General features: G+C 39.5%; 1 protein-coding gene across 1 annotated transcript in view; it reads right to left on the bottom strand.

Moving 5' to 3' along the window:
* Positions 1-10,899: 10,899 nt before the first annotated feature.
* pamr1b (peptidase domain containing associated with muscle regeneration 1b) overlaps positions 10,900-26,541 on the bottom strand; it is a 30,040-nt gene continuing 14,398 nt past the window's right edge. Inside the window, exons 5-14 of the mRNA XM_074677708.1 lie at positions 23,135-23,352; positions 21,265-21,372; positions 18,313-18,483; positions 17,965-18,156; positions 16,900-17,745; positions 16,631-16,807; positions 14,120-14,186; positions 13,718-13,947; positions 11,958-12,319; positions 10,900-11,878 (exon numbers count right to left, since the gene is read on the bottom strand). Of these exons, the coding sequence (XP_074533809.1) occupies positions 11,297-11,878; positions 11,958-12,319; positions 13,718-13,947; positions 14,120-14,186; positions 16,631-16,807; positions 16,900-17,745; positions 17,965-18,156; positions 18,313-18,483; positions 21,265-21,372; positions 23,135-23,352 (2,953 nt within the window). The 3' untranslated portion in view covers positions 10,900-11,296. The remainder of the gene's footprint in view (positions 11,879-11,957; positions 12,320-13,717; positions 13,948-14,119; positions 14,187-16,630; positions 16,808-16,899; positions 17,746-17,964; positions 18,157-18,312; positions 18,484-21,264; positions 21,373-23,134; positions 23,353-26,541) is intronic.

The raw sequence follows: 26,541 nt of genomic DNA, 5'->3' as shown, positions 1-26,541 counted from the left end.
ATTGGGCTTGAGAGGACACAGGAAATTGACAAAGAAAAGTAAAGCCTATAGCCACTGGTGCAGAAGTGACATGACAGATTATGTTAATATTTCTTGGTAAGAGTTCAGTGTTTGTCATTTCAGCTTCATCAATAAGAAAAACAAATGTTGAAAACCTTTGATTCATGGGGAGGCTGCAGGCTTATTGGTTCTCCAGACATTGGATTGAGATTAGGATGTTGCTGAATAAAGTTCTGAATTCTGAGTGTGTGTTTTGGTCTGTCCTCTCTCAGGCAGTCCCCTAAATCAGAATTGTGTTGTTTCAACAGCACAGCTTATCAACAACCTGGTCTCTAAAGTGAAACTGAAACATGGATTCTTATCTAAAACAAATCTTGTTCCCTTTTTAGGTAAGGATAGGTTTGATTTCTGACACTTTTTTTTAATCTTTGCTGGACTGTGGTGATCTGTTGATATGAGTATATCCTTGGTCTGTATGTTTACTTGACCAAAACTGATACTCATCACGACCTGCACTCTCAAAATGTTCTTCAGGTGTCGGTCCACAGAGTTTGGGCTGAATTAGGCTAAAGGCTTTTAAATGTTGCTCCTAACTCCTGGAACAACCTTCAGAAAGATCTGAAACTGCTCCAACTGGTCACCTTGGGGGAGTTTAAATCTAATTTAAAAGATTGTTAAAAATAACAGCTGTGGATGTTTTTTTTTATACACCTGTGCTCTTTTAAGAATTGTATTAATTGTTCCTGTGTATGCTCTGTAGGTATGATTTATAGCATTGTTATTGTAATTAATTTGTAGCAAATGCTAATTGAGTGTGCGCAAATGTACTGTTTGTAACTGACTGTATTCTGCTGTCTAGCTCAGGTAACTCTTGTAAAAGAGATTTTAATCTCAATGAGGCTTTGTACTTGGTTTAATAAAGGATTGTTACATATTATAAACTGTCCATATTTGGAAAACCACCACAAACATATCCTCTGAACAGACAGTGCAGAATGTGAAGGCAAGTCATATGAATCTCTAAACGTTCTGGGTTTGATTTGTAGTCAGAGTCAATTTGCCATTTCTGTCAGACAAAACCTTGTGTGGAGTGCCACCTTACCAGAAGATTATCATTTGATGATAACTTTGCTTTTTACCAGTCTAACCCTTCATATTTCTTCATTAAAATCTTTTTTTGGCCTTTTTTCAATGTGGTGACTGTCCTTTGAGATGTCTCGTCTATATCTGCCTATCACTCTGAATCAAAGAACTTTCTTTTTTCAAGAGAGGAATGCCTGAAGAAAGAATTTATATTCACAGATGTGGTCCTCACACAGGGGAAAATCTAAAATCTATTTTTCCTGTCATGAACTTATCTTTTGAAAATAAAGCTAATTACTTTTCCAGTTGTTGTCTGTTTCTTTTGTTTTGGATTTGTTTTGTTTTTGTTTTGTTGCAGCAAATGATGTGTTGTCTGTTTATCTAAATTTTATTAAAAGTTTAATACCCCATGTATATCATGACACATTAACTAACTGCTAAAAACTTGAGAGCATTTTTTATCTCTCAAAGCTTTTTTGTCACAATGTTATTTGGGTTGTTTATGTATTTTGAGCTTGAATCCAAGCTTGTCTGATTTTTATTTAGATGAAGAAAGCTGACTCACAATTCAAACATACTTTAAATGATGTATCATTCTTGTAGTGGTTGACCAGAGAGTGCTTGGTGTAGAAGGAGGTTTCTTCAAAGAGTGCTTAAGTCAACAGCTGCCGGTTATTGCAGTAATTTCAACACATCAGGTTGAAAAACATATCAGTACAATCATCTCTACAATATGGGATTAAGAGGACTAACACTCAAAACTTTGTGGATATGCGCAGATGTCTGGCTCAGTTTGATGCCCCTCAAGTCCCCAACTTTGCAGCTCTATTGGAGTCCACCTGTGGTAAATTCAGTGGATTGGACATGATTTGGAAAGGCACACACCTTTCTATATAATGGGCACAAATCAAGCATGAAGTCAAAGTAATTATCTGTAGACCTCGAAGACAGGATTGTCTCCAGGCAAAAATCTGGGGAAGGGTCCAGAAAAATTTCTGCTGCTTTTAAGGTCCCAGTGAGCACAGTGGCCTCCATCATCTGTAAAGAGAAGAAGTTCAGAACCACCAGGACTCTTCATGGGCCTGGCCACTCATCTAAACTGAGCAATCAGGGAAAATGGGTCTTAGTCAGGACAGTGACCAAGAACCAAGTGGTCACTCTGTTAGAGCTTCAGCAGTCCTCTGTGGAGAGAGGAGAACCTCCCAGAAAGACAACCATCTCTGTGGCAATCCACCAATCAGGCCTGTATGGTAGATGGGCCAGGTGAAATCCACTCCTCAGTAAAAGGCATGTGGTAGCCCAGGAGTTTGCCAAAAGGCACCTGAAGGACTCCCAGGCCATGAGAAATAAAATTCTGTGGTCTGATGAGACAAAGATTGAACTCTTTCAGGTTAATGCCAGACGTCATGCTTGGAGGAAACCAGGCACCGCTCATCACCTGAAGCATGGTGGTGGCAGCATCAGGCTGTGGGGATGTTTTTGAGCAGCAGGAACTGGGAGACTAGTCAGGATTGAGAGAAAGATGATTGCAGCAATGTACAGAGACATACTGGATGAAAACCTACTTCAGAGCACTTTGACCTCTGACAGGGGCAACAGCTCATCTTTCAGCAGGACAACGACCCTGAGCACACAGCCAAGATATCAAAGAGTGGCTTCAGGAAAACTCTGTGAATGTCTTTGAGAGGCCCAGCCAGAGCCCAGACTTGAAGCCGATTGAACATCTCTGGAAAGATTTGAAAATGGCTGTGCACTGATGCTTTCCATTCAACCTGATGGAGCCTGATAGTTGCTGCAAAGAGGAATGGGCCAAACTGCGCAAAGATAGATGTGCTGAGCTTTTCAGCAAAGTATAGGTATGAATACTTATGTACATGTGATGTCTTAGGTTTTTTTTGTTGTTGTTTTTGCTGTTGTTGTGTATAGAATTTTGGGGGGAAGAAAAACAAAAGTTTTTTTTTCCTTTTGTCATGAGGCTGTAACATAAAATGCGGAGGCAGTGAAGTGCTGTGAATTTTTCAGGATGCTCTGTATTGTCAGTAATGAATGTTGGAGGACTAACTTCTGTTTCAGCTCTTAATGAGCAACACCAGGCAGCTTTCTGAAATAGCAGCCACATCACCTTGTTGTTTGTGCTGTATAACCTGCTGTGCCCTTTTGCTGATTTAGATTATAATTAGCTCAACCCAGCACCTGGGTAGAAGTAACTGTAACAGCAATAAACCGTAGGAGCTGATCTTTTTTTTTTTTTATTTCAGAAAGGCCAGCCAAGGCACGGCCCAATGTTCTGAACAATACTTGATTCATTTTTAAAGTGTTAGTTTGCTTATTAGCTAAATAAAACTTTCCTTGTTGCCTGCAGTTATTGGCTTTACGCTGCAGTAATTTAACTCTCAATGGAATTTCAGGGAATAGCCAAACACCCCCCTTGGTTTGCTAGCCCATGAGACAAAGCTAGTGATGTGAGCCTCCAACACTGGGATGTACCAGACTTCACTGTGACAGAAAGTCAATATGTGAGTGCCGAGAATACTCTTTTGCATACAAAGCGGCTTTTAATTCTCACTTGTGTTGATATCCTGACATTTTATTCTAGTTAGAGATCAAACACTGAAGAAAACAATGCATCAATTTAAGTGTAAATTAACCTGAATTTCTAAATGTTGGGGGGACACGTTTCGTTTTTTTCTTTGGATTTATGGGTTTCTAATGCTTGTTTCAGCTTTTAGATACTGTGCTTACCCAGGGATATATAATTAGTTACATTTCACTCCACTCTTAGATGCTTGATCTGTCTGTTTTTGAGAATGTATGAGTCATGGGTATAATAACTGTAGAAATACACAGAAGTTGCTTTTGAGGAACTGTGGCCTCAAAGTTCTTGTAAAAAAAACTTTCTGTGTGCTCCCTACAGACGCCATCAAACCTTTGTCGGTTTTGTTATTAGTTTGTGTAGTTTTACTTGACAGACGCCTTGGCCTGCTTGTAATCAAAGTGATATATTGCATTTTTGAATATGTATATACTTCAGCCTAAATCTCCACAATGTAGCTTTATTTTTCTTCAAAAAACTTTACACAAAGCAATTTGTTTTCACATTTACACATGTATAGAAAATGAATAAACTCTGCCTTTAAAATAAAGGAAAAAACACAATAATCCTTTGCAGTTTTTCTTTCCAGTGTGGGCCTGAGTTCAGATCAGTAACCGTCTGTTGAATAAAATATCCCTTTTGACTGAACTGGTGCTAGTGCTAGTTCCAGGCCAGTGCCTAACTCAGCACTGGTTAGCTCTTGTGTGTTTCCACTGACAAAAATCTAGCTCTATGCAGGTGCTCAAAATTTGGGCTTAGCAAGCACCAACTCCTTCCTGAGACAAAGCAAAGCATTGAGTAGTTCAGGGGACAACCAAGACCAACCGTTAGTGGTAAAACACAGCCATTCTTAAAGACGTTATGAGGAGGATCTGTTTCAATTGGACTGCCTTGCCACCTTCTGACCCGGAGTCTCACACACACTGTTGTGATGACTTTCAGCAAGGCATATGTTTTGGAATTAAATGGAGACCAGATCGAAACAAGTTTGCTTTGTTCAAGACAACTTTTTACTAGATACAATGCGACGAGGTAAGGTATTTATCAGTACAGTTACGTAGCCCTTCAGTTTGAAACATGACAATCAGCACATGTCGTAATGGCTGGCAATATGTAGCAGCACAAGTAGCCTGGGGGTCGGACGTATCTGTAGGTTAACATGACAACAAGCTAACACTGTCAGTATGTCTGTTTGCTTTTTAGCCGTCTATATTTAGCACAGCTTGCAGTCTGGTGCTTCAAGACATGTCCGTGATGTGTAACGTTAGTAAATCCTGATTATGTCCTTCCAGTTATCTACTAAGCAGAGCTAATGTAACCTCACTTTCATTTTATTGATAGACACACACTTTTCTGTCTGACAGTTTGGCTCCAGTGTCCACCATCACTACAAAGTTAATCACAGAATTCATTTTCAGCAGCGAAAAACACTGATCTCCTCACTTCAAAACATCATCATTTTAATTATCTGTTTGATCTGAGGCTAATAAGTTATCACAAATCTGAGCAATGAGTATTGCAAACAACTCACAAACATTTTTGCACAAAACTTAACTTATGCCAAATCTTAATGTGCCCTGAGACAAACTTAACTTTGCACGTGTATCAGAGGTTGAACAGGACGTGTCTTTAACAGGGGTGTGGTGGCAAATTAGATGTTTTGGCAGATTTCTGGCTCATTTTTTTTGTGACTTAAGAATGACAAGTCTCACCATGATTCACTCCTGAATATATTCCAACCGCAATCCATGACGGAGCAGATAGAAATGCATGATTTGGGCATAGTCATACAGCCACCTAGCAGTAAGCACACGAACATCAAATACTACACACATGTTAAAAGTACTGTGTAGTAGTGAATTTTTTACAGCAAATGATGACATCGTGCCTGCTTCTGCTGCCAAAAGGTCACATGTAACTCATTTGTGAGCAGTCAAACCCACTTATGAAAACTCGGATGTGTAACAACTCACACACTTCACAAATGCAATACACCCCTGCACTACAGTGTGTGTGCAGCAGCCTGTTACAAGCAGCATCCATCTCTGTCTTAGCATTTTGCTCTCGGCTAGAATGCACCCCAGCTAACATTGCATGTATGCCAGCTGGGCACTATGATATGACTGTCTTATTTTTGACTATCTGAACTGATAATTGTTAGACAGCCGGACTGCTGCTTCCTCTGGATGACTTGGATTTTATTTCAAATGCTACACAAAACTGTCAGATTACTCATGATATGTAAATAAAATGTAATTGGGCGCTCCAGTATGGCCTTAAAAATGGCATGTGCAGCAAATGAGTTTAGGAGGCCCTAAGTCACCCTAATGTCATATTTTCATTTTCACTTTTTCGAGCAAAATTTTCAGAGGCTGTGATAAACCTGGATACCCAACAGCAATAAACTGTTTTGCCTTTTAAACGTACTTCAACAAGTAGGCTGTGCATGATGCTTTGAATGGTTTCAGGTATTTGTAAGGGGGAAAAAGCTGCCCATACCATTATCACCTGGCAAACTATTAAAGGTACATTAACCCAGCAAGGCATAGACCGTTGTTAATGGCCTCACAGGAGCAATCAGAAAACCTGAAACAAGTGTTATGAGGATGTTCCAGGGTAATAAAGCCAACCAGTCGGCAGAAATACCCAAGGGAGGGGGGAGGTTACCTTGGGGGAGGATGTTAATGCAAGTATTGAACTGTGTGCTAAGCCTTGTAGGGTTGAAGGATTGGCTCCTGTGGTCACTGGTGAATGGCAAACATTTCTGCAAGAACAGCTAAACCAGGAAAATGTTACTCGCTCCCAAACAAAGGAACTGCACCTGTCCATACATGCACGTAATGCCTATTTGCCGCTGCCATTTATCCATTCCTCTCTTTCCTGATGCATCTGCACTCATCTCCTCTACCCTTATCTCTTTCTAGGCTCAGTTACGTCAGGCAGAATTCATAGGCTCCATGCAGCTGTTGTGGAAGTCAAACCATCATGGCTATCATAAATCATACTGCCATTTCTCGCTCTGCGGTTCAGTCACAGAACTGCATATGGATGAAAACCCAGCTGGGGCTTTGCATCCAGAACACAAAAACTGCTTTGTGTGTTGAAATACAATTGTGTTGCATATTTATGCAGGGCCGTGTAGAAGTGTATAAATGACCATCTGCCATTTCACTCAGTGCGGTTGATGACTGGATAATACCTGGCTCTGCTTGGGTTCATACTGTAAATAATAGAGGGCTACAGGGGCAGGGGCAGGAATGGTTGTGGGGGTGTTATGGTGTGTTGCTGGGGGCGTGGTGAGTTAAAAAGAAAGAGTGGGGGTGATATCTCAGAATAGGAAACACATCAATCCTGAAAAGTTAGGCTGCCGTTGCGCCACGGTGCAGCCCACCACAGATGTTATTATTGTTAATTATGTTAGTTCAAAATAAACAACACAACTAACTTTTTGGTAGATGTGCTCTAATATTAGTCTTTAAGACTTGCATAATGTGCTTACCCATGGTCTTCACTATAGGAAATAAAAAGGTGATTTAAAACAGTATTTTTGATTATAAACAAGTGGTATACTGTAAGAGAAAAGTAGTATAGAGCCAAAAAATATAACATTTAAAACATTGTTTGCATGGATATGAATACATAATACGTTAGCTATGAGGTGAAAAACAATATTGGGTTAAAGCTGTTGTTTTTTTTTAAGTATAAACAAGCTAAGTTTAACCACGGGTCAAATTTGACCCGCTAACACTCAAGACGTTGGCAGCTTTCTAACACATTACAAGAGTTAACCAGATTTATGTTTGTTTTGAAACAAATTGTCTTTGTTCAAAACTACTTTTTATTAGATACAACGCAACAATGTAAGGTATTTATCAGTACACAGTTACACAGCACTGTTGTTTGATACATGACAACAAGCAAACAGTCAATTTGTACCGTAGTTTAGTAGCTGTCCATAAACAGCACTGAGAGTCTGGTTCTGTGAGACGTGCATGTGACGTGTATCGTTAGTAGATCCTGGTCATGTCCTGCCTGTCATCTACCAAGCAGAGCTAACGTAACCTCACTCTTCATTTTATTGATAGACTCTCAAGTTTGCACAGACCACTGCAGAATAACTGCTGACTGTGGGTTGGAATGGACATTATCACCTAAAGTTTAGTTTGTGTTTTAGCCTTTACCTTGAGCTCTATCACTCTCCAGCTTTCATTGTTCATCGTTCACCATCACTACAAGTTTAATCACAGAAATCATTTTCAGCAGAGAAAAACACAGTTTTCTTTTCTTGCTACTAAACTTCATCAGCCTGTGTAGTGTTGTCATAGAGAATTAGATGTGCTGTATATCAATCCGGTTCTGCTTGACCCGATCAGAATGGTAAGAAGTAGCATTTCGAAATCACCTATATTGGCGCTGGTAGTCTCATTTTACAGTTTGTATTATGATTGGGCAAATATCTAGAAGGGGGACTTTTTCAAGATCACTTCGAAACTCCTCACAGCCCTTTTATATTTCACTGCTTCAGTACAATATCTCATCAGTCTCATGGTAATGTCAGACCAGAATACTAACCATTTAGCTGTGTGTGAATCTTCAACGTTGTAGTTCAAAGGGTTCCTCTCCTCACAGCAAGAACAAAGCACAGAAAACCCATCAGCTTAACTGGGAAACTGCTCTGAAAGCTAAATATTTTGTCTGGTGTGAAGTATTTTGCCCCTCCGCCTCTTCAGAGTTAACTCTGGAGCTCTCATGGTGGCATTTTCTCATCATTATCCCGGCACTTTGCTCGGGGTTACATCTCTTTTCCCAGGACAGGCAACACTTGGTTAAGTGCTGTTGGTTTTTCTATGGTTGATGCCCTGTGAGCTAACTGGGGCCTGTGAACTGATCATCTCCCAGGATGAGTGGGTAGGACTCTTCTCTGGGAAACACGGGACTTTACCAAGCTGTTGTACTCGACTTTGGTAAACGTGTGAAGGAGAGACAGAAAGCCTTTGAGAGATGTTCCCCTGGATGCAACAAAGACACAGCAGAAGTTTTGCATTCCAAATGTGATCTAAGTGATCTAACTGGCAGGATATGTTACTGACAACAGTCCTGGAAAGAAAAGAAAAAGAACTTCTATTTTTGTTAAGTAACTTCTGTTAAACTCTTAAAAACAAAACCCAAGGAAACAGTTCAATGACCTGTCAAATGCTACATACTAGGGTAAATAAAAAGCCAAATAACACTAAGTAAATATATACAAAATGAAATTAAGAATTACAAAATATTTCTGCTTGTCTGGAAAATATTAGTCTTTGAAAACCAGAGGCACTGTCTCCTCACATTTCGAGGCTGTACTCAGGGTCAGGTTAATGAAACAGACAAAATATAACCTGTCATGTTAGGTTTTTTTAGTAACAGGATTTAAAATTCAAATTAATCTGAATATTTATGAGAACTGATGAGTTAAACAGATGTTATGCGGTGCAGTTTGTGGCACGTATTGACGCGAAGCCTGGCAGATTTTCTTGGACCGGCTTAATCGTCGAGAGAGGAAAGAATTTCAGTTGAGGAAACAAACTGTGTGACCTTGTCACTGTAATACAAGTGTCTAAAGGAAGTCAGATCAGATTACATTGATTTGCTTTCGACACGTGTCAGTTCCTGTTCTTCTTTGGTACTATCCCAACATAAATCACATTTTAAAACATCTCATTACAGCAAGGTGTCTGTGGAGCACTGAAATATTAAAGAAAAGGGAGTAATTTTAAGGAGTTGTTGAGTCAAAGACAGAGGGGTAGTGTTAAGTAACGTGCAGTTATTCATTGATGAAAAGCTTTAGGGTAACTTTTGACCTAGTCTAAAAAAAATGTACAGGAGATGGTGCAAGATACAAAAATCAAGCACTAAAATTTGTTGTGAAGTCCCCTTCTTACTAAGCGATCCACAAATGTGAGGGATCATTTTCCCACTCAAGACATAATCCTTATTTTCTTTTCTTAAATGCATTTCATTTTCTCTTTCTTTGTTATCTGAACTCCTTACATTCTATGAAACAATGGTTTTCCTTGTCAGACTCGGGGTAACTTAAAGCCACATACATGGACATGACATCCACCTCACATATTTTGTTGAAGTATAAAAAGAGCCAGTCATTCCTGTTTGAGTAGGCTGTGAAAAAGTCACACAGATCATCTTGGTGAGATATTGAAACACTTTTTTTATGAAGGAATAAAGAAAAAATGATAGTACTGTACTCAGTAAGCAAGTCTAGAGGCACTGTAGATACATTTGAAAACTCCTGATTTTATATGTTCTGTTATTTCACCCTAAACTTAAAACTTTATGTTTGATAGAAAGCTGCCAGCACAAATGTGCAAATTAAATTCCATGTACATCAAATTGCTTTTTTACTCTAGAACAAAATTTACCATCCCCTTTATTTTTTAACAATTCTACTCTTATCAAGCACCTGCTTCTTCTGCAGTCAGTGAGACCAAATCTTGTCTAAAACGGTTGTTTGATGTGGTTTCTGTTTCCCAAAACCATTATGTAAGACAGTGGTAGCTGTTGTGCCTTTTTTTTAGAACTAGTTTTGCCTCTTAGACTAAAAGTAGTTTAGTGATGACTACAAGAACTGAGATCTGAGCACCTCTCACGCTTTATTTTTGTCTTATTCTTACAGTTTATGGCTCTTCACCAATTTAACATTAATTACTAATTTTAAAGTCTCCTCTGTAAAACCCCAGCTGAACAACTGAATCCTGCGTACTTCCTTCTTAATTGCCCCACACTGTAAAATTACATGCTCCTTATTGCCCCCTTGATGCAAGCTGCAGAGCTTACATCTATATGAACTCGTGTCTGAATAATGGAGAAGGGTCAGATTAGAGGTAATTGATTGAATTAGCACTCAAAAGGAGGAATTGATCTGTGAGTAACGTGCTCCGTTTACGCTAGCAAAAACGGTGCTGCTCTGACCTGTACTCATTTGCTTCACAGCACACGCCCATTGTGTGCTTTTTAGAGCAAATATATGTTTGTTTCACATCATTGTAATGTAATGATTGAAATCTGTACACAGTCACTAGATTGTATTTCTACACTCCATGCAGACATAATGAGTTTAACATGATGGAAAAAAACCCACTGTGACCAGCTTTACCACATCCACTTTTTCTTTAATAAAAAAACGTCATGATTTTTCTTCATTTCAAACAATATGTACATCTCTTTAGTATATGGAGTGATTGAATAACCCAGTACATTACAGCATATATACATACCAAAGGGAAGAATAAAAACCATCATCAGCTGGAGGCTTTGATGGTTTTCTGGTCATTTTCAAGTCTATAACCTCAGGTTAGGAGACCTGAGTAATGAAGCCCTCATATGCCCGGTACATCTGATGTGTTAGCACCCCCTTCAGTTAAAGCCCTGTGTTGTCCAGTGTTTCCACTGATGCTGGATTGAGAAAGAAAATGCCCATGTGCAAAATGCTGAGAAAATAAAGATTGAAGAACAAACTGAAACTGAAAAACAAAGAAAAGGACTGTAAGAATAAAAAAGCACATAATGGAAGCAGAGGGGGGAAAGAAGAGCCAGCCAGTAGGATTTTTTTTTTTTTTTTTTTTTTTACTTCAGGTTGCCCTCTATCCAGTCTTTAAAGTTTGCTACATGTGTGTAGACTGTGTATAGGTCAGGATCACACTCCCCTTGGTCATAGCCAAAGCTCACCAGTCCCATGAGTCTCCACAGTTCTTTACTCTCCCTCTGCGCTTGCGTCAAACCAACAGACGGCTTCTGGTCATAGCTGGCTTGGTTGTCAGAGTGGGCAGGGAGGACGAGGATCCCCCCAGTGTCAGAGGGACATATATTAGAGGGCCCATAGTCAGGCTTCTGGCTGCCACAAAGCATATTGTCTGTGACACTGACTGGCATGCCGTTGCGGGCGTACTGCTGCTCACAGGGAACTACATCAGCAAGGCGGACTAGGCCAACCCTTGCCCTCTCATCAGGGCCTAAGTTTGAATCAGGGAAGGGAGACCAGCCTGTCACAAGCCCCTGTCCTGTGGTGACCTCTTCACCTTGGCTATCTGAGAGGCAGAGAGGTAAAACCTTTTCCCCAATTCTCGCTTTGTCAAATAGTTTCACCACTGCTATGTCAGAGTCGAGGATATGGGGGTCGTAGTTGGTGTGAACCACGATGGAGGCCACCTGGAGTAGAAAAAATTGGACTTGTTATGCAGGTTTTGTTGGAAAGTATAAGAAGAAGAAGAGATCTCAGACAGCTTACCCTGAGGTGTTGGAGACCTTTAGTTTCCCTGTAGTCGTCCCGAAAGTGCTTCCCCACCACCACCTTGATCTTGGCTGCATCCAAAGGAAACACCTTCCCCAGCTCTGTCACGCAGTGAGCCGCCACCACCACGCTGCGCTGGTTCACCAGAGCCCCGCTGCACACCAGCTGCCAGTCAGAAGCTTGGTTGTAGTTGCCATTTCCTGCTCCAAGGTTCTTCTTCAGGGACCCTGCTTGGCTGTCCGCCTTGGTCACCTTTGTCTCTTCTGCTCTGGTGGTGGAGCGGCGGTAGATGGCTGCCAGCCAAGGCCAGTGAGCCTCTGCAGGCCTCTCTGGGTCAAAGGTTGGATGCTTCCCACATACTGCCAGGGAGGAGGTGACAGGATGAGAGGAAAGAAAGGGAAAGGCCGTGAGCAAGAGGAGGATAGTGAAAAAGTAGACTTGTGTCAACACTCATTCTGTAAGACTGTCTTTATAATGTCTTTTCTATACAGAAAAGCTTCTCTTTGAAACATGAGATTGCTGTTCATAGCTTGATTGACAAAATGCAAAGCAGTGTCAAAGCTGGTACAACTTAAAAAGCACTTAAAAACAAGGGGCCTGCGAATACTGAAGGCCCTCAACCTGTGGAAGGAGACGTGAGTCACTGAATCAGAGCATAATCTCTCCATTGTCCGTTTACATCCAAATTAAAACCACTTTTTCTTATGCTTTCATTACATACAAGGTATCTCATATTTTACTCCTTTTAAAAAACAAGTAATATACTGTTGGACCCACAGCTTTTGCTTCTTTGCTCCACCACCAAAAAATGAATCTACCTACGGTGTTTGTTTACTCTTTTAGAGATCTGTACAAAACCTTTTATTAAAGTGGGCCACAGCCCACACATTAAACAACTTTCCAGGCAGGCGTCTAAGGCCAGCTGTCCTTAAACAGAGCTAGCAGCAAGTCGATTAAAAGGCTGGCCCACTGCAGTTTGAACCCTGTACAGGATAGTTTCTGATTCAGGATACAGCTAGAATGAAAAATAAAACTTTTAATGGACCTGTGATACCACAGTATTACATCTGTTCTCGACACGTCCCACTCTATTTTTTAAATGGAAAGGTACATACTGAATAGATCAGCTCCCAGCCTTGGACAGGCTGCCAGAACATCTTTGAACACAAAGCCAACACGGACTGTTTGCAGCTTTAGGGTTTGTTCTGACTTCAAGTGAACTCAACATGTCTGTCTTCATTAGGGTCATAATGCACACGTTAATAAAACCTTTCCACATTTTAATGAGTGTTGTGCAAAGAATCACTATGTCAGAAGTAAAAACAAAATTATAGCTTTAAAGTTTTGCTACAATTTCATGATGTTAGTGCTAACATCCATCACAGCCACGGACGATTTTGAAATCTATGACACAACTGCTTATGGTTAACTAACAGACTTGTCAGTATTTATCCTCAAGCTTAGCACATTTATACTTTGAAATACAGAAGACAGATGCTGGTGGGTTTACCTAAGAGATAGATTAAGAAGTTAAAAACTCATTGATCAGTTAAAGCTTTCAGAGATTGAAAATTTAAAAAAAGTATTCTACAAGTTTACTGGTGTGTAAGTTAAATGTTTTTTTTTTCATTGTTATTGGCTTAGAGTAACAAATGCACCATGTTTTAATAATAACAATTTCTGCTGTTTATATATTGGTTGATCTGTGGTGGTGATTTCTGCTTGTCAGGGAACAAGCAGTCTAGTGCTGCCCTCACCTGGTGAACAGGATACATGACGCCCACTCCACTTCCCAGTTTTGAGGCAAGTGCGTCGAGAGCTGCCGTAGTGTTGATAGAACTGGGACGCACATTCATACTCTATGTGTGTGTAGAGGTGGTGAAAGCCCTGGGGCAATTGGGAAGACATAGGGGGCCCTTTGGAGGGGTCGTCAGACTGCAGCTGCCGGCCCAGAGCGGTAGAGTAAAGCTTGTGCACAGGTGTCTTTCTGAAAAGGGAGGAAGAGGAAACAGTTTAAGATATTCCCCTGGGGCTGAGTGAAAGAAAGAGCAGAAACATGTAATACCTGATGTAATATCCAGCTTTTAGTTGAAAGTTTTGCTTTTATCTCATGCTGTAGTGATAGTCATGCATGCATTATGGAGCATGGGTAAATATACCTGGATGGTGCCTGAGGGGGGAGAACCTTTTGTTTAACCAGCTCTGACACTTTGGGCTCCCTGCATGCTGCAAAATAACAAACAGGAAAATTTAACACACGCAATTTACATTTCAAGGTTCCATTTGCATATTCTGTCATTTTAATAAAGCAACTGTGTGTTTCCCTACGGTGCAGGAAAATATACACTGACCCAAGCACTATGTTGTTATTGTTTCCACTGTATGGAACAGCACTCTTTATAATGCCTTTTAAGAGTTGCAGCTATGATAATAACTAAAGCAGGAGTTCACATTTTAAAATATAACATTATTTTCCTCTTTCCTTATAATTGGAGCACACATAAGAGTTAACATTAAACATGCATAAGAGGGGGAACTAGCCTGGCTCTGTTTGTTGATTAAATAAAACCTGCACACCAGTTTAGAGACGGTTCACTAATTAAGACATTCCATCTAAGCTGTTAAACTACACAAGGACCGAGGTGAATTAGCAACAAGAGCTGGTGCAGGAAGGGCTGGGGGGTCGTCCTTCCATGTTTCAGCATCCATGCTATACTCATACAGCTGTTTGTTGTAGTTTCCTTTTTGTAAACAACTGATATTGACTGATATTGATCTTCTCAACAAACTCTAAACAAGCAAAAGGAAATATTGTTAAAGCTTAGAACAACAAAAAAAAGAAAGCAAGAAAGAAAGAAAAATTGAAAAAGAAAAGAAGCTGCTGTTTTTTCTCTCACAGCTTGTTCTCGTTCTGCAGCTCTTTGATTCACCAGGGAGGTCCAGCTAGTAAAATGTTTGATCACTTACCTTTTGGCAAAAAGTTAAAGAGCATCCAGGTTCAGTTTTGTACTGTGTAAGTCCATTTATTAAGCATTAAGCATTTTACAACTCCTAACTAAATTTTACTACTACTTTTTAATGTCGCCATATAAAGTGAGAAAATCTGAACCCTTTTTCTAAGTCTGAACTTTGCTATTAGAAAAATGAGGAATATACACCCCTACAGAAACGCAAACCTTTAAACAGCCAACTCACATCTATTGTGTGAAGCTAGGCACTTTCATTTTTTGTTTTTGTTTTTGTTTTTGTTAAGTTTGGCACCTCTTTTGGAGAGAGATATAGTTCCCGTTCGGTCATGAACACTCTACAGCTCTGCTGCTTGTCAGAGTACTCCCTGGGTCCCTCAAACCTACATACAGATCAATAGGATACATATGTAGAGTCTTCATAGGAGGAGGATGGGTGGAGGAGGAATTATCAAGACAGCAGCAGCTGGGTAGACATGTGCTGTGATTGGTTGAGAGGGGTTGGGATTAGTGATTAAACATCAGCCTGTCAGCCGATCACAGCCGGGCATATAACTTCTGTGTCCTGCATGAACTTTTGCTAACTTCATTTGCTTCGTTTGATGCTGTCCTGTAATAGGGTTAAAAGTGATGTTTTTCTAATTAGTCAAAATAGGTCATCCATTCTGTGTATTTCTAGAATGTAAAAAAAAGATAAATTAAATATATAAATTTATTATTGCAGGGTGCAAAGATGACTATATCAAAATAGTCTTGGTGCTGATGTTATGTTTGCGTCCTTTGGTCACATAAAGTCATCAGTGTGAATTTCTGCCTGCTTCATATCCAGTTCTAATCTGTCCTCTGAGACTTTAAACAAATAAAATTTAGTTCCTCCATCACATTACTAAACTATACCCAAAATTTTGGTGTTAAAGCAGTTTATTTTGTGTCCATAGTAGTTGACCTTCGACCTTGTGAATACAAAGCGTCCTCACATACTCTTTTTTTTCTATTAACTGTTTCAACGAGATGTTGACTCAATCGCGATGAGAATTTGGGTAATACTTTACCTTGGAGGTCTGCAAACTTCATCACACTTAGGTAATAATTAGATCACGTTTTTTCTTTTTTCTTTGAAATTATCCCCCAAGTTTCATGAGAATCTTATGAAAATTAGCACATAACTTTTGGCGAGATTCTGTTTTGCAGTGCGCCTGTACTCACAGTGTCTATCACAATCAGCTAAGGCCAATTAACAACTCCACTCTTGGTGAATATCACATCTGAAGCCTTCAGTTGTATCATGTAAAACATTACAGGCCTAATCATGAAGGTGAATCATTTTGCATGTGATCTCAATTATGCGTATCAACAAACACGATACTGAAGAACTTGGTGAAATTAAATAACAAATAGCAGGGTTGTGATTTAACTTCAAATAAATTATTTGCTAATAGTGTCACCTTTTAACCTCGCAATTTGGGGTAAATTTCAAAGAAACTGTAAAAAAAACAGAAACCCTACCAATTGTGACTTGCGACAATAAATTTGGACATTATTTTAAAGAAGTTACATGCTAATTTCAAAGAAATAAGAAAAAAACTTTGTCTAACCATAACCTTAGTGTGATTAAATTTGCAGACCTCTAAAGTAAAGTGTTACCAGAATTTGTGACCAAACAGATCATCCCTAAGTCTTAGTGGACCTCAATAATAACTTTACCTCTGACGCAGAGCGGTTGCTTTCCGCTCCAGGTGCCATCTGGCTGGCAGGTACGTCGTGTGTCACCACTCAGGGCATACGAGTGGTTACAGAAAAACTCTACTGTGTCAGGTTTGACTCCTGGAACCAGCTGGTGGTAGCCATGATAGAGACGAGGGAGAGGAGGGCAGCTTTTCTCTGCAGAAAGGAAAAAGACAGAAAGTGTGCAAAAAGCTGAAGGAGACAGCGATAACCTTGTTACTTTTTGTTTCTTCTAACGTTTGACGTACCAGGAATGCTTTGGTTGATTTCTCTCTCCTTTTCCTTTTCTTTCTCCCTCTCCAACTCCTCCTTTGTTTTCTCAGCCGTCTTCTCCTTCTTTTCCTCCTTTGTTTTTTCCTTTGCTCTCTCATTCTCCTCCCCTCCTCTGTACAGGGTGTACTGTGTAACATTAACCCGAGTGGGGATGATTCTCCTCCCTACGGAAACGATGGTGTTGTTTTCTGTCTTTATGTCTTTGGTAGTTTGTTGAACTGAGTTGTTCTTTGTCATCTCCAGTTCAAATATCTCCACTGTGTTTTCCCCTTCAGATATGACCGTCCTCAGCTTGGTGTCATTTGGGCCCACTTTGTCCCGCTCTCTTTTTCCATTCACCTGCTCTTCTTTTCTCTCCTTCTCCTCTTGTCCTTTATCTTTTTTCAAAACTATCTCTGTGATGTCTGTCTTTTCTATATCCAGGTTTGTGTCTTCTTTTTTCTCAGGTGGCTTTGGTACCTCAGGTTCTTTCTTTTCCACCGTGTTTAAGCTGCTGTCTGAGCCTTTGCTATCCTCTTTGTCATCACTTCCTCCTATGGGTTTCTCTGACCCAGTATTTCTTTCCTCTGGCTCTTCTTTTTTAGTCCTATCCTCAGTCACAGTTTCCTCTGGAAGGGTAGCAGTGAATTTATCTTCTTTGCTGACTTCTGTGGTGTTCTCGTGCCCAGTGTTTATATCTCTTCCTCCGACGCTCTCTTTTTCTCCAGTGTTATCGTGACCTTTCTCTTTAGCTTTTATGATGTCTCTGTCGCTGTAGACCACAATTTCTTTGTCTTTCGTTGTGTCTTTGTCCTTTTCTGCTTCAGTAAGAGTATTATTCACTGTCAATAAAGAAGATGAAACAATGATCATTAATCATGTAAAGGCATGTGACTGCAAATCGTTTTGTTAACGTTGGCTGGTCATGCAGGGTGGCTTCAGGCACTGACAATTTCAAATTTCAATAAAATGAGATCAAGGTAGAAATTCTGTTTACACATTTCCCTCAAGCTTGTTTAATTAATTAACTAATCCCTGTTGTTTCAGAGACTTTCTCTGACCTTTGGTGCAAATAGGAGACGGCCCGCTCCAGGTGTTGTTGGGCAGGCAGGTTCTCTGGGAGCTCCCGCTGAGTTCATACGGATGGTAGCACAGGTACTGCAGAGCAATGAGGACATCATTGGGCCCATAAACCAGGAAATGGTCCCCATGTGCTGGCTTTGGTGGAAGAGTACAGACTCTTTCCACTGGCACTGAAGAGAGGAAAGAAAATCAGGCTCTTAAAGTTACACATCTCCAAAATCTTTGTCTACGACAGTGATGTACAAGCAAATGACTCACATATGACCCCCGGAGTCCAAATTTTAATTATTTTGCAGCAAAGTAAACAATCTACATCAATATCTTACCACACTTTGGGGCAGGAGCACTCCAGGAGCCATCACTCAGGCAGATGGCGGCACGAACCCCCTGCAGCTCAAAGCCAGGGTCACAGCGGAAAGTGATGCGGGCCCCGGAGTGATGAAACAAACCCTCTGTGGATCCATGGGTGGGGATTGGAGGCCTTTGGCAGCCCACCACTGAGTGGAAATGCAGGCATGCACATTTTATTCATGAGCACATGATGTCATATTTTCCTTTTCCTCAACTTGAAGCAAGATCACCAAAATTAATACATCAAGAAAATTTAAGAGGCATCTCAAGCATTCCTTAAGTGCCTGTTTATTGCATCTTCCCGCTGCAGGAGACCACACAGACAGACCTGCAGCCAGTTTGTTCACGTCTGGTGTTAGCAGGTCTGACAGGTAAACTATAAACCAAAACCTCATCTTGCAGCTCTTCAGCTCAAGCTATCCAGAGCTTTAAAGCCCAGCCTGCGACCTTAGGGGCTCATTAATGAATCATTTCACCCATTGCGGTAAAGTGTAAACAGTTCACAGCAAGACCCTCACACATGGCTCATAAATAAGGAGGAGAAAGTTGCAATAAAAGAAGCTTTAGTCAAAACTGTTCAGTTTTCCAGTGTTGTAAAAGTTGGTTTTATGAAGTGGGGCAGAGGGGATCAGTGGTGTTGTGTTGGAATATCGTGGTTGACTCAGTTATGTTGCAAAATACTATAAATAAAAGCACCCATGTCTAACACAAGGCTATTTATCATGTCCACACTGCAGGCATCTTTCCCTAATGTTATCCTTCCAGCTAGCGGAAAACTTGGATCTTTTTGAGAAAAAGAAACCACAGAATTCCACCAATTATTGCAAAAAAAAAAAAAAAATCTTACAGACATTTGATAGCACAACATTTTCCTCAAAAAAATCAATTTCTACCCCAACAGTAATAATTCTCAACACAGCATTGTTGCTTATTGCAGTGTAGCAGTTGCTAATATCAAAATGTTGTTTTAAATGTTTCTTCAAAGACTTTGGCTATCTAACAGCTGCAGAAATTTTCATCCAGAGTGTGATGTCAAAGAAAAATGGCAGCACTGAGACTACGGTTTGTCACTTAGGGACTCTTTTTTTTTTTCTCAGGATGTTTAAGCATTGTGTGCTTTGTATCTGTGGAGATTGTATCTGTCTATTTCTATTTTAAAGGCACATTGCAGATTTTTACGTGTTGTGATTCAGGACTACATACTTAACCCAGAAAACACGTTAACTCGAAGGCTACCCCTCCATAACAACATCTGTGCTCCGAAATATTCCTTTAGGAGATGAAATTACATTGGATAAGATTCACAAAGTGTTTCATGGTGTTATTTCCAGAAGGAAATCACTCTATAATCTATGAATTTTTGTCTTGCAGAACTTCTACTTGCAGCAATCTTTTTTGTCCCTCAGGAAACAGAGAAATTCAGTCCTCCACCCAAAAGTGGAATACTAAACTGTGGCTGACCTTTGGATGTGTTTTCAAAGACAGTGAAGCGTTCAGGGCTGTTTTGGGGTGTTTATTTGGAGTTTAAAATGATCCAATCTTGCATGACAGGTCATGTCTCCAGACAAAATGAAGAGTGAGGAGTTTTTAAGGCGGAATGATTACATAATTTAAGAAACCACACAGACTGTAAGGGAATTACCATTCCTTTTGTTATTTTGTGGAAACTATTTTGAAAACTGCACTCTTGAACTGATCAGACGCCAGGACAAATCAAACTGTGGAGAGAAAGTAGGAGTAGAGAGAAACTCTTTTTTGATCTGGGCTTCATGATAACTTGTCAAACTCTCTCTTAGAGAATGAGTTTCAGCCCAGGCTTATACCAGATGACAGGGTGATTATTGAAGACATAAAGTACAGCTGATGTCAGGTTCATACTTAAAATTCTCCATCTGCCTCTGGGGCCGAAAACAGAGACTGGATTTCCTCTACAAAATCAGACATTAGCGCTATCCCAGCTCTACTCCATTAAGATTAACAGCTAAAGATTTCTCAGGCGAATTCATGTGAATGTGCACTGTGTACTTTTTTTTTTTTTTTTTTACTGTGTGTGCTCTGATGGAAAAACTGGCTTGTGTTACAGAAGTTGAATTGTTTCACCATCGGTTTAATGGACTCAAATTTAGCTCTGAAAATGACTCCACTAGAGAAAAAAAGGAGTGGGATTCAGGAAGTCTGTTCTTGCAGGAAGGTGTATAGGATATAAAAACTCAAGTTAGGGTCCAGACACCTATAAATAAGACCTCATAGCCCAGACACGCCCTGATGGAGCTGTACCTCACATGAAGATGGAGCTGAGCCAGTGCAGTGGTTAGAGATGATTGCTTAGGTTTAAGAAGGTATTTAGTGGGTATCTGCAGAAACCAGAATGGTTAGCTAACTTTAAAAGCTGTATGTTCTTCTGTTGAAGAAATCTCATGTCACAGAAGCAATGCCAAATTTACAGCAAAAATATTTGCGCATGGTTATTTTGATCTGCAGCCCATCTGTTGAAACTTGTCAAATATTTCTCATATTTGTCAGAGTTGACCGACCGCGACCAATGATGTGACTGCATGGACGGGAGAGGCAGCTGGCTTGAACCTCAGCCAAACCTCAGACCTACCCTGGTGACCATGAATCACACTGCCCCAACACAGACAGACCTTCAGTAATGAGTCACTTGTTGATGATTTTTGTTGTAACCAGGTGTGTCCAAGTTCTGAGGAATTCATAATTATCAATAGATTAAGTTCAGTGTCTGGAAAGATGGAAAACTCTTGTCATGTCTTCATCATGTTGCAAAAGAATTGTTTGTTGTTCCCTGTGCTTTGACCTTTCTTGTATTTTGTTTCCCTCTTTGCCATTTTACCCCCAACAAGCATGAAATATCAACATTTTTCCATCTGATCACACCCAAGAGGCTTCAGTTTAAGTCAAAAACTCACCATGTTCACACCTCTTGCCAGTGTAGCCAGCCAGACAGGCACAGTGGTATGTATAGGAACTGTCCAGGATACAAGTCCCATCGTGCAGACACGGAGAGGAGCTGCATGCTGTGAACATAAAAGTGTGCAAACTTTAGGATACAAAGATAAATGTTGTACTTATAAGCTGTTTAATAATACAATCTGTATGCTGAAAGGCTTTCCACAGCACGCTCTGTTAAGGGATCTGAGGTTGGCACTGTTTAAATATCACTGTGCGTGTGTGTGAGTGTGTGTTTTCACCTTTACACAGAAAGCCTCTGTTTACTTTTATTAGATCTGGCTTTGCTGTTGGTAACTTGTGAATCTGGGTGCGTGTCGGCTTTGAGTTTTAAACCTCCTGAATGAGGGAATTCTGGAAAGTGAGGACATTTTGTTTGGCCCTCACTTTCTCAATGGGCTGTTAGCAGGAGCAACACCATGACGAAGGCTTCAGTTGAAACGTGTAGGTGTCAGTCACGCACTGTTAAAGGCTTTTTATTACACTGGGTCTCAGGGTAACATGGAAACTTCTCTCTGGTTTGCATTTGTTGAAGTACATGACCCTAAAGGGCCCCGTTACTGAGTTTGATACTTAGCATGACTTTTTAAAATTATTTGGACCAAAGCCAAAAAAAAAAAAAAAAAGAGATCAACATCAGTTTCTTATTAGAAACTGGCATTGAAGCTTGTATACTGTTATAACATTTAATTTCTGTGCTCCAAGTTGCAAGGTCTATAGATCAATGATGTGTTAATGTTACAATTTTTTATCACTTGTATGTTACCTATGAATAAACAACTTACAAGATTTTAGACAAAGTAGTTTCAAAGTGTCATCAGACCATGAGTCAGAGGAAACAGTACATTTCATGATCCATGATGTGATATCAAACAAAACCATCAATAAACTGCTAATGTTAGCATTTTAGCACTGTCTTTTGAGCTTTACTGTTACAGTTTACATGGAATTGATGAACAGATGAGTAAGTATGTAGCAGGATACCAGCATTAGATGTGGTTAATAGCTTTAACTGTTCTTTGATCTTAGCTACATTGATTGAAAGCGGTAAAATAGGAACGCAGATATATGTCTGATGTATAAACTAATTGATGATTCAAGAAAGTGTCTTACTCTGCAGGAAAAATGTTAGGGAGACCAGGATATCTGTGAGAGGAGACTGCTGAGTAAAACTTTATGTGGACACTCTGTATTTTCAATCAGAGCAGCAGAGAAATGGAACATAGTTCCTACCCACATTAGAGACTGTACAGCCTCAGTACTTTTAAAGTAGACTGAAATTATGGCTCAAGGGAAAACAACCATGTGATCACTGATTTAATCCTCTGAATGCATCAAACTAGAGATAATAAAACATCCTTTTAAATGAGTTAGGAAATGAGGTGTGCAGGACTGTTGTTGGGCATATGTTGTTTATATGTGAGTGAGCTTGTTTTATCATTTGTATTGTATGTCCTTTTACATCTCCCTGCCCAGAGACCATGAATAAAAATTATCTCCATAGCTAACTCTGGCTTGACAGTTTTCAGTGTTTTGTATTGTACCCAACAAATAAACTATACATATAAAAATAAAAAAAAATAAAAAAAAAAAGAGAAAAACTTAAATAAAGCCAAATAAAAAAAGGAATATGGGCATTTGGATTAAGCCATAACTTTGAGTTGGAGGATTAAGAAATTCTTTAGCTAGAGTTATACACAAGACCTGTGCTATATGTGACTAAGAGTCCTAAAAATAGGAGTAAAACTTTAACATAGAAATTAAAGAAAATGAAAACTTGTGTTGGTGTTTTATATAGTTGCTGTTGAATGACACGAGTATTTGACCTGCCTGAGTTCTCCTGGAAAGTTGCGAAAAATCCATCAAAGTTTTTGTAGCCATCAGACACAAAAAGGATGTGCAGACTGTTGCCAGAGCTCTGAATCGGGATTGGTCTGTTGTTCCCACAGTATCGACCAATAACACCCGAGCTGATACTGTCACCATCCCGGACCTCAACGTAGTCATAGCGACAAGAGTGATGAAACTCCAGGCTCAGCATCATGAACCTGGAAATGAAAACAGGCATGATATGATGATTTTTTTTTTTTTTTTTTTTTTTTTTTTTTTACAGCCTGAGAAAATTTGAAATAAAACAGAGCCATCTCCATGTCATGGAAATGACTTTCAGCATACAGCAGCAGCTAAACCTCACCATAATTTATGTGTATAAAAGTTGACTGAGGGTTAGTGATGTCTGGTTTCTGTTGTTTATGCTGTATTTGTGTTTTCCAGGAATATTAGAGCACCTGTGTTCCCTGGCAGAGCCTCACCAGCTGGCATCTTCACACAGACCTTTTAAAATCTTCAGCCAACAAACAAGTAATGAGCAATGGTAACTGAACTCAGTAATAGCTGCTGAGGGAGATTTTCCTATTAGGATAGTGTATAAATGGGTCTTACTTAAATCTCACAGCAGCTTCAGACTAAGATCAAGGTATTATTCTTTAACAGTTGAAATGTATACAGCAGTACGTATCACAGCAGAGGAGCCGACTGAGGTCATACCATAGACAGGTAGAGGCAAGTCTAACCACATACACAAACTTTGCCTTTTTAAAACTTGATGACATATTTGAGATAGAGCATCTTAATTATAGACACTTGACAGCAGCAAAACCACTGTAAGCATATTGGGAAACCAAAAAGAGATACATCTATGTCTGTGAGGCTTTTATGAAAGGCTTTCGAGACATTCTCAGAATTTTATTTGCCCTTAACACTCAGCTCTAAGTGCACTTTTAAAAGACTCAACATCTTTATAATCCAAAACATATTAAAATTGTCTAATCCCAGTCTGAATAAGGCTTGTATTATTACAGCTAAGCTGCTAAATGCCTGTTACATTTCATGAATTTGGTTATTTTGATTATTGCCTTCATAATTCCTGACACAAACAGAACAATAGTTGGTTATTGTCAGGAAATTTCTGGGTAAAGTGTTTGCAGAGATTCTCTTTTTCCCTTGTGTACTGAGGATATCATGAAGGAGTTGCTCAAAGGTCTGTTTAAATGTGAATTTAACAGAGAGTGATAACCGTCCTGAGGAATTGTTTGCAGCAGAAAGCTCTTTAAATGTAATTCAATTTGTGTTAGTTGCAGGCAGAGTGTGACATTCAGAAGAGACGCCAGCTGGATTAGGAAAAGCACAGAAGGGGCTTTTTTTCTCTTCCTGATGTAATCTCATTGGCCTCACACTGAAGCAGACATGAAGGACTGAAGAACTTCAAACTAGATGCTGGCATTTTTCCAAATCCTGTAATTTCGCCCATTTATCGCAGACCCTCGGGTAACAGAAGCTCAGACTAATGGCAGATTAAGTAATGGCAAATGCTGGCCTGCGGGATATCCTGACAATTAATGCCAGAAGTAATTCTGGGAGAGTGTTTTGGTGTACTGTAGGCCACCCTAATTCAAGACGGAGAAAAACACAACAAGCTCCCAGCTTTCCTCAGGTTATCCCTGAGCACAGCAGCTATTTTTCATTTCCCATTGATGTTAGATTAATGTTACAGAAAGCACACTAACACTGTAGCACTGAATCAGTTCAGCCCTTCATTTGGATGTGCTGCATGTCACTGTTCACAGTTCGTTGTGAAGGTTTTTCATGAGCACAAAAACTACTTGGCGTCATCACAGCTTTTATGCACATTATAAACCAGATTCATTACAGCTGCATAGAGCCTTTGGTCTCCAGCAAACCTGCACAAATGTTCGCTTGTACAGTGCTGTATGTGTAATGGAGAAAATGACAGAAATAGAAAGTTATCACAAGCTTGAAAAGCAATAACTTTCCCGTATAAAAAAGGGGATGTTGTGGTTTCCAAACTTTGAGTCCAACTTGCCATCCATCTATGACGGACATCTTGTAAAAATATCTGAAATGAGTGGAAATTTGACATAAGCAGGCCAGCCATTAATAACTACAACAGATGGACAGTGAAGAGCCCAAGAAGCTGCTTATACGGCCAGATGAAACTAAGGTGGCTCTAACTTCATCAGCACAAAGGTTTGTAAGATTTCTAAGTTTCAGAACTTAAAACTTAAAACATCCTTATTTACTACTCAACAATTACCTGATTGCAGGGGAACTCCTGTACATGAATTGTCTGCTAGAAAGGAGATTTTGTAAAATCTGTGACCAGAACCTGCTGATGAATTCAATTAACAAGGGTTAGTCTCTAAGGAGAGATTTTGCTGTTGAATCGTTTAGATTTTATCATGATAACAATCACAAGTTTCCATACATGGGAAAAATAACTATTGTATTTACATAATGTGCTCCAAATGGTTGTTTTCCACTGTTAATGAATTTACATTAGCACAGTTGAAGTTATGCTTGCAATGGTGTTGGTGATACCTTAAACACAATATCCTTTAAGTGCCTCCAAAGATAGAAATCAAAAGGAGAGAGATCTAGGGATCTGGGAGGCCATTCCAAATAAAATGTACATTATAAATTTTCCTATGTATGGAAACTTATGGCCAACCCTGTAGAACTTTACTCAACACCTACATATCTCAAAGGCTACTGAAAGGACATAAAACTATAATTAGACATCTGTTTAACCCAGTGAAAGGTGACAAATCATGACATACCCCTTAAAAACTAATAACATTTCTATCAGAAAAAGCCAGCATTTGCAGTATCTTGCACAATATGTTAAAAATGAAGAAATTTCACACTTAAAATGCTTTAGTTTGGTGTCTTATTGCCTGTAAAATTCCCTTTTTTGATCAGTTTAACTTAGTGTAGACCTATCATCTGCAAATATATTTTAAACATTTGTTTTGAAAGTTACTGCTTCCAACTCAGTCATACTTCTTGGGAAATAAGGCATCAAGGTTAAGTTACACCAACAGGAGCTGTGGCACAGAAAACACCGCTAGGGTTGTGTTTAAACTGCAGTTAAAATTTACCTGAATCTGATTTTTCTGCTCTCCTGTGACCTATATCTGATTTATTTTTGACATTCTGAACAGCACTGAATCTGACATTTTGGAATCAGATTCAGGCCACTTTCAAATGTGGTAATCAGGTATCTCTCTATCTATATCTATATCTATATCTATATCTATATATATATCTATATCTATATCTATATATATATATATATATATATATATATATATATATATATATATATATATATATATATATATATATATATCATTTTTTTTAATGCAACCATGGTCTTA

The sequence above is a fragment of the Halichoeres trimaculatus genome, unplaced genomic scaffold (genome assembly GCF_033239565.1).
Source record: "Halichoeres trimaculatus isolate MK-OKI-2021-1 unplaced genomic scaffold, fHalTri1.1 fHalTri1_scaffold_10, whole genome shotgun sequence".
Classification (NCBI taxonomy): Eukaryota; Metazoa; Chordata; class Actinopteri; order Labriformes; family Labridae; genus Halichoeres; species Halichoeres trimaculatus.
This window is presented reverse-complemented; position numbering and strand designations above follow the sequence as displayed.